This window comes from Tenrec ecaudatus, chromosome 13 (assembly GCF_050624435.1).
Source record: "Tenrec ecaudatus isolate mTenEca1 chromosome 13, mTenEca1.hap1, whole genome shotgun sequence".
Classification (NCBI taxonomy): domain Eukaryota; kingdom Metazoa; phylum Chordata; class Mammalia; order Afrosoricida; family Tenrecidae; genus Tenrec; species Tenrec ecaudatus.
This window is the reverse complement of record NC_134542.1, coordinates 88,924,844-88,935,953: the sequence shown is the minus strand read 5'-3', so window position 1 is coordinate 88,935,953 and position 11,110 is coordinate 88,924,844. Positions and strand designations below refer to the sequence as shown.

The 11,110-nt window shown below is 41.5% G+C and overlaps 1 protein-coding gene across 5 annotated transcripts in view; it reads left to right on the top strand.

Annotated features, from left to right (window-relative positions):
- Positions 1-964: 964 nt before the first annotated feature.
- RIF1 (replication timing regulatory factor 1) overlaps positions 965-11,110 on the top strand; it is a 60,046-nt gene continuing 49,900 nt past the window's right edge. For 3 of the 5 annotated variants that reach the window (XM_075529775.1, XM_075529779.1, XM_075529774.1), the window contains exons 1-7: positions 1,218-1,314; positions 1,471-1,584; positions 2,890-2,968; positions 5,545-5,641; positions 8,173-8,300; positions 8,403-8,497; positions 9,384-9,573. In XM_075529775.1, coding sequence (XP_075385890.1) covers positions 1,289-1,314; positions 1,471-1,584; positions 2,890-2,968; positions 5,545-5,641; positions 8,173-8,300; positions 8,403-8,497; positions 9,384-9,573 — 729 coding nt within the window. In that variant the 5' untranslated portion in view covers positions 1,218-1,288. Of the gene's footprint in view, positions 1,102-1,217; positions 1,315-1,470; positions 1,585-2,889; positions 2,969-5,544; positions 5,642-8,172; positions 8,301-8,402; positions 8,498-9,383; positions 9,574-11,110 lie in introns of those variants that run through there. The other 2 variants (XM_075529778.1, XM_075529777.1) reach the window with 2 other exon arrangements.

Here is an 11,110-nt window from a genome sequence, read left to right as displayed (position 1 = left end):
ATGCTAAATTTGAATCTCACTGCATCTGCAACAATCTACTTTGCAATGCATTCTGCCTGATAGCAGGGCTATTCACAGGCCTGGTGCATGGTCAGAAGGGGATTATCAGGGGCTTAATCCAAGTGTATTTCCCCTTCACTTAAAACAAAACAGGAACAGCTTTAAAATGGATCAAATGGGAGATCAAATGATAAGATAGTACGTTTGACCTAACAATGTCTGCCATATGGAGCTCTGGTGGTGTGCTGGTTTACATGCTCATCTGCGATCCACTTGGTCGTCAGTTCAAAACCAGTAGCAGCTCCGTGGGAGAAAGCTTGGGCTTTCTACTCCCAGGGAGTTAGAGTCTAGGAAACCCACCAGGGTGGCGGGGGCGGGGTGGGGTGGCAGTATTAGTCAGCATCAACTCAATAGCAGTAAGTTTTGAGACCTCTGCCATAATCGACTGAGGCTGTACTCTTTAGAGTCGTAAGAAAGCCTCTCTTTCTCCTGCAGAGGCTGGTGATTTCGAACTACTGACTTTGGGTTAGCAGCCAAACGCATAATCCCTATGCCACCAGGTCTGTTTTCTTAAACATAAAAGCATGTTATATCCCTTTGACAAATGATTAGTTGCTAATAGTTGAACCAAAAACCAAACTCAACTCAAACTGGCTCTTGGCGACACTATAGGGCAGAGTAGAACAGTTAACTCCAGAAGAGGTAGAAAGCCTCATCTTTGCCCCAGAATTAGCCCGAAGGCACACTAAACTGAATGCATTTGGGTGATTCCTTTGCATTGCCATTCTTTCAAACATCTGGGGAAAACTGGAAGCCTAACACCTAAGGGATCACTGGAGGGGCTGGGCGCCTGGGGAGGCGGGAAGGGGAGCGGTGCGATCGATGACTCCGGCGCGCCCAGCCTGTTGGATTGGCTCTGCCCTCTCCCGCCTGGCCTGCCCTACTCCCGCGCGCTCCTGGACCCGCCCCCGCCGCCATCTTGGTCTTGGAGGGAGTGGGCTGCACGCGTGAGTAAACAGTTCAAGCCGGAAAAGTCGAGGTCTGGACGCGTCTGCGTGCCGCGGGGCTGCGGCAGAGGGAACGCGGTCTCGAACTTCCTACGTGAGGATCAATACCGGGGTGGCCTTGCCGGACGGGGCGAAGCCCTCGGGCGAGCGCAGCCGCCGCCCCCTCGCGGCGAGCCGCCGCGCTCCCGGTGCATCTCCCGCCCCCCGCCGGTCTCCTCCCCCTGTTGAAAGCTGCCCGGGAAAGTGGTGGCGGGAGCGACCGGAGCGCGGCGGGAGCCCGAATGCGTGCCGCGGGGCGGCGGCGGAGGTCCGGGGCTCGGGGTGGTGCGCGGAGAGCCCGGCGTGCGGGCGCGGCGGGACTCGGGTCGGGCCCGGGCACGCAGGCTTGGGGCGGCACTCGCGTTGGGCCGCCGCGGGGCAGTTCCCTGGGTCACTGGGTCTTCTCTTCCGGCCCGGCTTGTAGGGTGGCCGACATGACGGCCCCGGGCCCGAGCCCCCTCGCTCCGCTGTTGGAGACTTTGGAAGACGCCTCGGCCGCCCACGGGGAGCAAACCGACGCTTACCTGACTCTGGCCAGGTGAGGCCCGCGCGCGCGCGCGGTGGGTTTTCTTTGAAGAGGGTTTTTGGGGTGGGGGTGGGGGCGGGGAAGGCGTCGAGTGAGTTTGTGTATTCCAGAAGGCTGGGACTTGTGGAGACTTGGGAAAGTCTGGTTGGTAGCCGGGAGGACGGTTCTAGAAGTCTGGTGGCGGTGGGGGCGGGGAAGGTGCGTGCTGGGTGACATTGCCTGGGGCTGCGGCGGTCCGGGCGCGGTGGGGGCGGGGGAGGCCCCTGGCCGCTCTGGGAGGCGGAAAGATGTTCGCCACCCTGCAGCTTCGTGGTGGCTCGAAGCGGAGCAGCGGCTTTCAGGGTCAGTGGCACTTGCCTTGGCAACCGAGAAATGCCCTCTTAATGGAGAACCAGGTTTTGGCCTCCATTGAAACATGCTTCCAAGTGGTCCCCCCGCCCCCCCCGACCCTGCAAGTCATATTCTACCAAGTTGTCGAATCGACCAGCAAGGCTAACAAATACAAGACTACAAGGTTACTTAGGCGGGGTTAAGTAAATTTGTAATTGGGAATAGGTGTAGTCGTCACCCAGTGATACTTGTCAAACTTTCCTGGGGAATACGAGATGAATGAGGAAAGTGTTTCTCAGTGGTTTTAACAGCTTTTGGAATTTCTACTAAAATGGGCAGTTTCTAGTGCATTTAAAAATAGGAATAGGTTCAGTATTCCCACAGTGAACTTGTGTAAACCAACTCAAAAACCATACGCAGTTGCCCTCAAGTGGATTCCCACTCGGGAATCCTAAGAGGGTAGAGCTGTCCCTGCAGATTTACCAAAGTCTCATTCTTACTTTACAGTAGAAAGCCTTCCTCTTTTTTCTGCTAATGTAGCTGGTGGTTTCGAACTGTTGGCGTTGAGGTAAACAGCCCAAGGAGTAACCACTATGCCACCAGGGCTCCCTAGATGGAAAAAAAACGTTATTTGGAGAGAGTGTTTTGGTCTTCACATTTACTTTGGATGTGTCTTGTCCCACTATAACCATGTGGAGCGCTTGGGTCGGACTGGGGTATACATTGAGCTGCTAACTTCAACGTCAGTGGTTTGAATTCACCTGGTGTTCCCGTAAGGACTTGAAGCCTCTTAATACCCAAAGGGGCTGTTCTGTTTTGCAGTCAGTATGAGTCTGAATCTACTCAGTGACAGTATGTGTAGTTGGTTGACTAGTATAACTGGATAAGTTAAAGGTTAATTCATTTGCAAGATCTTTATACTACAGATATTTTAAGGTCTGATGATAATATATTTTGACGTGTTTGCATAAACTTTCTGATTCTAAGTCGTATGACTGGAGAAGAAGGGAAAGAAGTTACTACAGAAGTGGAGAAAAAGCTTCCTCAATTATACAGAGTTTTTAAGGTACGTGTTTCTGTTGATATATGTTCAATTTGAGTCTTAAGTTTTTTTGCTTTTATCTTGTTTTTGAAAAAATCACCTGGCTCCATAAAAGGTGGTATCTAAAATTAAATGGAACTAATCATATTGACCATAAGCATGCTCATAATTGCATTAGTTCTTGTGTGTTTCTTTATATCTCTGAGATTACACTGTAATCCCTACTTTGCAAATGAAGCAGTTGGTTTAACTTGGCCTGAGGTTCCACGGAGCCATTTGTATTGCCATAGCCTACATTCTAGACTTGGTGTGATAGTGAACTGCTTAGAGATTAATATGTTTTCTTTCCTTCTGTAGGAATGCAACTCTAATTTCGTGACTCTGAAATTAGAATCTTTAGGTTTTCCCTGTGCATTAAACATTTTTTATCTTCACTCATCCTTCATTTTTGCCACTCTTAGTTTAAAAAATGTTAGGGCTATCTTGATTGGGGTAGTTTACCAGCATAATGTTACTGTCCCAATCTGACTACCTTCCTTTGCCTTCTTTTGCCTTCCTTAGCACCTAACTTTTAATTTTAGAATACAGTGGAACTAAATCTCTAAAATTCTGTCTTTGAGTGTATGAAACATGTGTGTCCTTACACATGCATACCCCACAGAAATGCCCGTTTAGTATTGTACAGTACACTCGCAGGCTGCATGCTGAGGAATTTGACATACAGCTGATCTTTGAGTCTTCCTATGCCAGTCTTCAACATTGTTTTGTTCGTGTGAGCAGGAACTTTGTGTAGTAGCTTGAGGCTTCCTTGTCCCTCCAAATCCTCAGTAGCATATGTGCTTCATTGTTATTTGTATCTGAGAGCATATAGAAAGTTTTTAGCATACATTTTTAGGCAGTCACTGCCGTTAAGTCAATTCTGAATCAGGAGGACCCCTTACGACAGCATAGAACTGCCTCGTGAGTTTCCAAGACTGTGCATCCTTAAGGGCGTGGTAGAAAGCCTCATTTTTCTCCAGTAGCCAACCAGTGCATAGCCCACCATGTCACTGGAGTGCCTGTGTGCCTCACATTACTCCATAATTAGAATGTATAGCTAAAATTTCTAATGAATAATTTAGAGGAAGGGAAAGGCTGATAAAATCAGTAGCTTTCTGTGCATTATTAAACAATTAAAGGACGATTAAATATCTTTTCTGTTACTGCTTAGAATCAGTGAGTATTGTCTAGCAACCACAACTACCTTCTCAAAAATAAAATACTGTTAAGGAACCACTTCAGGCAGTATCTTCGTATTCATTTTGGTTAGCTAAACTGGTTGCTGTAATATTCCTTATATCCTAGCGGTTGTTTGGGTACCTTTTGAATTGTAAAAAGGATGTACCAGTGATGTGTCTATTCAGATATTTTACTGTTGACATTTGCTGTTCTTGTTGCTTAAGAATAACAATAGTCAAGGGAGTCTGGTTATTTAATGTAGAAATAGGGTGTTTTAAAGGTAAAACTTTGAAATAGGAAATTGTATAAGGAAAAACAAAGGGGCGGGTGGGGGTGGATTAGTGATTACACAGGTGTAGACTTTTACAATTTTTGTGTGCATCGGTATGGTTTGAACTTTCCAGATGGACAGGGATTAAAATTCTCACCTAAAGTAGTTATTTTTTTAAAGATTATTTGAGGTGATGTTTAAACCTCCTAGCATTCAATAAATGTTATATTTCAACTCATTTCCTATCCCAGTATGAGAGAAGTGTCGCTTCTCTCTCAGGTAGACTGTCAGCTTTTTCCCTTTGCTTTTTTTACACTTTTAGTGGAAGGGCTATATTCTCTATACTTTCTTATTTTTGATCTTTAGCATCTTCATATTTTAGCTACTTTTTCAAATGTCTAGAGATGTTTATTTTTAACCCCATAACTCCAAGCGTGATGTTTTTGTAACATTTAATTAAATGTATATGCTAATGTGTGTGTGTTGACCACTATGAAAGTAAAGAATAAAACCAAACTTTTTTTTTTCCTGAAATAAAGAAGTCAGGCGTTATAGGGTTAAGAAAATTAGCTTTTGTTCAGTTGACTTCCGTGTAATTTCCCTTTTTGAAGCTGCATGTACATATTCACTCACTCACTGTCATGGAGTCAATGCTGACTGACAACGCAGCCTCCTCTATGTTTCTGAGTCTCTTAACTGTTGACAGGTGTAGAAAGCCCAGTCTTTCTCCCGAGGAGCTGCTGGTTTTAAACTGCTGACCATATGACTCGCAGCCCAACGCTTAATGTAACTGCTACATCACCATATTAGCCTTTTTTGTTTTTGTTTTTCCCCAAACCATTTTATTGGGCCCAATACACAGCATTCCCTATCGCCTCAAGCTGTAGTAATTGCTGCCGTAGATGAAGCATTCTCTTGCTTGAACTCCTTCCTTCATAGCAGCTCCCCTTCCTCAACCTCCTGCTTTTTTTTTCTTTCAACCTATTCTCAAAGGCTTGAGATTAAAAATACAATACGTCCATGTTTTTAAATTCTACTTTTGCTATCTAAAAGTTTAGAGTTGAACTCATTTGTGACAAATTGTACAAACAAATGTGATTTTGCTTTGTAGACTCACATTTCCAGTCAAAATCCAGAACTAAGTAGTGCTGCTCTACAGGCGTTGGGATTTTGCCTGTATAATCCCAGAATTTCCTCAGGATTATCAGGTAATTAAGTTGTTAGGACGGTTAATAAGTATAAATCATTTTATATTGTTCAAAGTGCTGTTTCTGAAGAGGCTTGGTGTCACAATTTACAGTAATCATTCTTGGGCGATTTCTTTTTCATAATTCTAGTCCTAATTTTTCTTTCAAGGTTAGTTTTTTTTTTAATCATTTTATTGGGGGCTCATACAACCTGTCACAATCCATATATACATCGTGTCAAGCACATTTGTTGCCATCATTTTCAAAACATTTTCTTATGATTTGAGCCCTTGGTATCAGCTCCTCCCTCCCACATGAACCCTTGATAATTTATAAATTACTATTGTTCCATGTTTTGCACTGTCCGATGTCTCCCTTTTCCCCCTTATCTATTGCCCATCCCCCTGGGAGGGGGGTTAGAGGTAGGTCATTGTGATCGGTTTCCCCTTTGTTCCCTCCACCTTCCCCTTCCCCTTCCCCTTCCCTTCCTGGTCTGGCTACTCTCAGTATTGGTCCCAAGGAGTTTATCTGTCCTGGATGCCCTGTGTTTCCAGCTCTTCGTGTACATGCTCTGGTTTTGCCAGATTTGTAACGTAGAATTGGGGTCATGATAGTGGGGGGGAGGAAGCATTAAAAGCCAGAGGAAAGATGTATGTTTCATCCGTGCTAAACTGCACCCTGACTGGCCTGTTTTCTCCCACGATCCTTCTGTAAGGGAATGTCCAATTGCTTACAGATTGGCTTTGGGCCTCTACTCCACACTCCCTCTCCACCACCACCCACACTGACATGCTTTTTTTTGTTCTGGGTCTTTGATACTGATCCCATCAACACCTCATGATCGCAACAGGCTGGTGTGCTGTACTTTTTCCATGTGGGCTTTGTTGCTTCTGAGCTAGATGGCCACTTGTTTATCTTCAAGAGTCTAAGACCCCAGACACTATCTTTTGCTAGCTGGGCACCTTCAGCTTTCTTCACCACATTTGCTTACGCACTCATTTGTCTTCAGAGATCGTGCCGGGAAGGGGAGCATCTCAGATGCTAAACAAAGGGTTCTTGCGTTGAGGGAGCACTTGAGTGGAGGCCCAATGTCCATCTGCTTCCTTAATACTAAACCTATAAGTATGTGTATATAGAGCTATTTCCCTATCCTCATAAATATATTTGCATACGTACATGTCTGTATTTAGATCTGTATAAATTCCCTTTGCCTCCTAGTTCTTTCCTCTATTTCCTTTAACTCTCCTCTTGTCCCACTATCATGCTCTCTGTCTCTAATTTTAATGTCACTTTTAATTATTGAAACATGAATGCTATAACAACCTCCTTTATGAAAACACATCTGCTTTGGAAGTTAATAAGTTAGCCTGTTGTTTACTTTTGATTGAGATGGGTAAACAGTTTACCCCTGTACAACACAGATTTGAATTGTGCACATTCACGTATGCACATTTTTATATGCCGTATGATCTCTATGTGAACATCTTGTAAACTGCACATCATGGTTAAAAAGTGATCTCTTGCAGTTCATATTTTCATAGTTACTGCAATACTTGTATAAAACGTTGGGACCTGTTTGAAGTATCAACTAGTGATGCTAAAAGTGCTTCCCAAAAAAATCATGGTACTGCAAGAAAACGTTAAATTGCTTTATGTTATCGACGATTGAAGGGTGCAATTGCCTGCCATTCAAGATAAATTAACCTAAGAATCATTGTTAAAAAGACAAGACATTCTTGAGTTAAGCAGTTCCGTCTACCACTGGCCCAAAAACTGTGCAATTTTGCAAAATAACCTTTTCATCTTTTATTGAAAATGTAGCTTTTATGTAGATGGCAGCACATGATACATATACAGAGTGTGTTAACTGTTAACAGTAAGGCTTCTATAGTTAATTCTAGGCTATTATTAGTAAAGTTTTTGAAAAGTAAAAGTTGTATGGGGATTTTCAGCTACCTGAGTATTAGTGCCTCTAATTCTGGGGTTCAAGGTCAGGTGTACTAAAAATCCTTTTGAATTAAAATTCTTTGACATAAGGGGGCATGTGAGTAATGTACAATTAGTGGTATGTTAGAAAGCTAGAACCTGAAGCTTTCAAGTCATTTTGTTAATTAGGTTCAATGCTTAATCGAATGTCCCACTGAGTGACTTGCTGTTACAAAAGTAATGAGAGGTTACTTTTTAAGTTCTTTTTTAGAAAGGGGAAATCAGAATAACTTAATAATAAGTCATAAGATTACCATTTAATTTTTGATGGAGAATTGTGTGCTCCTCATACAGAAAACACTGCTCATTTTGGAGCAGACAAGAGGACTTAATATCTAGTGAAAGAGTGTCTTGTATATTCAAAACCATGAAAAATGCCTACAAAATAATTTCATTTGCACACATTGCAGTCCTTTACTTTCCCATGTGCTTGGGATTTTATGTTTGGAGATGAAGCTTGATTAGCAATAATTCTTTGATCTCTCTGGGTATGCATTTAAATTTTTGACAAGGGAGAGTACATGAATATTATATATGAATAAAATTAATTTTTTTTCTTTTTAAAGAAACAAACATTCAAGAACTACTTTCAGAACTGAATAATATTGTTAAGATTTCAGATAAAAATGTACGGACTAGGGCACTTTGGGTGATATCCAAGCAGACATTTCCTTCTGACATGGTTGGCAAAGCAGTAAGTATAGTAGTTTTTGTGTTATCTTACCTATTTGGCATCGTTCTGCCCCCTAAACATCCAGGTTTATTTAATATGCTTTCACTTGCTTTTGTTTTTTAGGTGTCCCATATAATTGAAACATTAGAAATAGTGTTTGATAAAGGAGAGATGCATTCTGCTATTGTTGATTATGAAGCATTAAATGTCATCATAAGGTATGATTTAGCGTGCTATATAAATTGGAAGACTAAATTTAGAATTTACTTCCAGGAGTGAAATTTTGGGGGTCAAATACAAGTAAAATGTCAAAAAGAGTATTTTTTTTTAAAACCTGAAAGACCAAGAAGTAGATGTGCATAAGTTACCAGGTTTGGCTTTTGTTTAGTTTGGGTTGAGGCATCCATAAGTAAAGTCTTTGTAGTTCTGATGGAAAGAATACTTTTGGCTTTTAGTAATTTTACCTTTGCAAATGATAACAAGTAAAAATAAATAAATGGTAACAAGTTGTAATGGCAAAAAAAATTTTTTTTAACCTTTGCTAAAACTTGGACAGTAGGCTAAATGAGGTGTATCTAGGAAGATGCTCAACAACCTCCCTATAGATAAGGGACAGCCATTTCTTCTGTAGTCTCTTTCCCTGATCTTACATGAATGTGTAAGTGGTACCAGCTTCTGACAGCATGGTTCCTGTGTTTTTCACTTAGGTTTTGTTTGCCTATTGGATACTTGCTTTAACTTGGTTCAGATAGTCTGATTAGCATTCAGGTTAAATTATGGCCCTTTCTTCTTAAAAGAGCATTGAATTTAATTTTATAATGATAATTAGTATTTTAAATTGTTCTTCCTCAAGACAAATACATGTTCTCTTTAGTTGAAATTTTTAGTAGAAATAACATGTACAAGCTGGCAAATTTACAGTTTTCTAATCTTTAATAGATTCATTTCAGATTTTTTATATCTGTGTATGAACATGTACCTATGTGTACTTTAAAACAAATAGGTTACATTATACAAATAGATTACATATTTCTGAACATGACTTATTTTACTGGTAATTATACTTCAAAAGTAAAGTCAAACTAATTGATTTCTCTATTATAGGCTTATTGAACAGACCCCAGTTCAAATGGCAGAAGAATCAGTGAGGTGGGCAAAACTGGTCATACCTTTAGTGGTTCATTCAGCACAAAAGGTACATCTGCGGGGTGCAACTGCTCTAGAGATGGGAATGCCACTACTGCTTCAGAAACAGCAGGAAATAGCGTCTATTACCGAGCAGCTTATGACTACTGTAAGTATTCATACAGGAATATTTTGGATATTTTCTCCATAGCGGTGCATTAAATATAGAATCCAGTCTAATTCTTATTGTAATTTCATTATTTCGGACAGGGGTCCTCAAACTTAAACAGGGAGTTAGTTCACTGTCCCTCAGACCCGTTGGAGGGCCGGACTACAGTTTTTAAAAAATTGAATAAATTTCCTATGTACACTGCACATGTCTTTATTTTGAAGAAAAAAAAGCAAAAGGGGGCAAAAAGACCCGGCCGGCCAGATAAATGTCCTCGAGGAGCCGCAGCTTGAGGAAGCCTGATCTAGGAGGCCAAGCTTTGTGAATTCAAACACAGAATAGTTTAAATTATAAGTGTGGGCATAGTGTTTCTACAGTTCTATGAGAGAGTTGAATAGTGTTGCTGTCATTTAGGCATTTTACTCTATGCCTAGTAAATGATAAATAGGAAGGGACCACAGTTTGGGAAAGCTTGGGCGTTAAATTCCTGTAGCATAGTCTCAATATAGTTTGTGAGGGTGGCACAGTAAAGGGCAGGGTGTTGATATCTTTTACAAGGATCACTATGAGTTGGAACCAATTCAGATGCGGTACCAAGATCACAGCAGAGTGGATAATGTGTTGCCATCAGCAAAAAGGGGTGAATTGGTCAAGAATGTCATCAGAACGATGATTTGTAGGTACCATAACAGTTAGTCTTTTCCTATTAGGGAAAGGTTATTTTCAGCCTGAGGGAAACCTTGAGAGGTGGGTGCCTGGTGGGTGTTTTAGGGAGCACTCTGGATAGTGTGATTAAAGTGGAGTGAGCAAGTTGGAGAGTAGTAGAATATGATGCCAGGTACAGAGGGCAGATTAAGGAGCGTTTTAAGCAATTTCCCCCCACCCCACCCCCCTATGGGTTATATAAGGCGCCCTTTATTTGCATGTTGGGCTGCTAACTACTCCAAGGTCAGCTGTTTGAAATCACCACCAATTGCTCTGAGGAAGAATGACAAAGCCTTTTACTTCTTTGAAGAGTTACCATCTGAGAAATTCACAGGCAGTCTGACCCTGTTCAATAAGGGTCACTGAATTGGAATCAACTAATGGTTCGGAGTGTTTTTGGTTTCATTTATGGGTTAAGTGGAAAGTCCTATTTGAAGGCTTTGGGCCTAGGAGTGATACATACTGACTTGGCTATTAAAATACTCATTTTGTCTATTGAAAACAACAGGCTTCAAAGTGAAAAAGGAATAGGAATTTTATTGTGGCTCTTTTATTTTATGTGAGGGTGTACAGTATTTTCTAATATTGAATTACTTTTTTAATGTGGAATTATTCCTACGTACTTGGTATGACTTCCACTGGGTCATGCATGGTATGTTGGATGTATGGGATTAGATTCTGTTGGTTAAGAATTTTGTTTATAATGTGTATGTTAATGGGGGATATATTTTATTTACTTTTTTCAGTGATATTTTTGCCTAGTTTTGATGTCAGGGTTATGCTTGCTTCAGAAAATGAACTTGGGAATATTCCATCCTTTTCTGTACTCTGG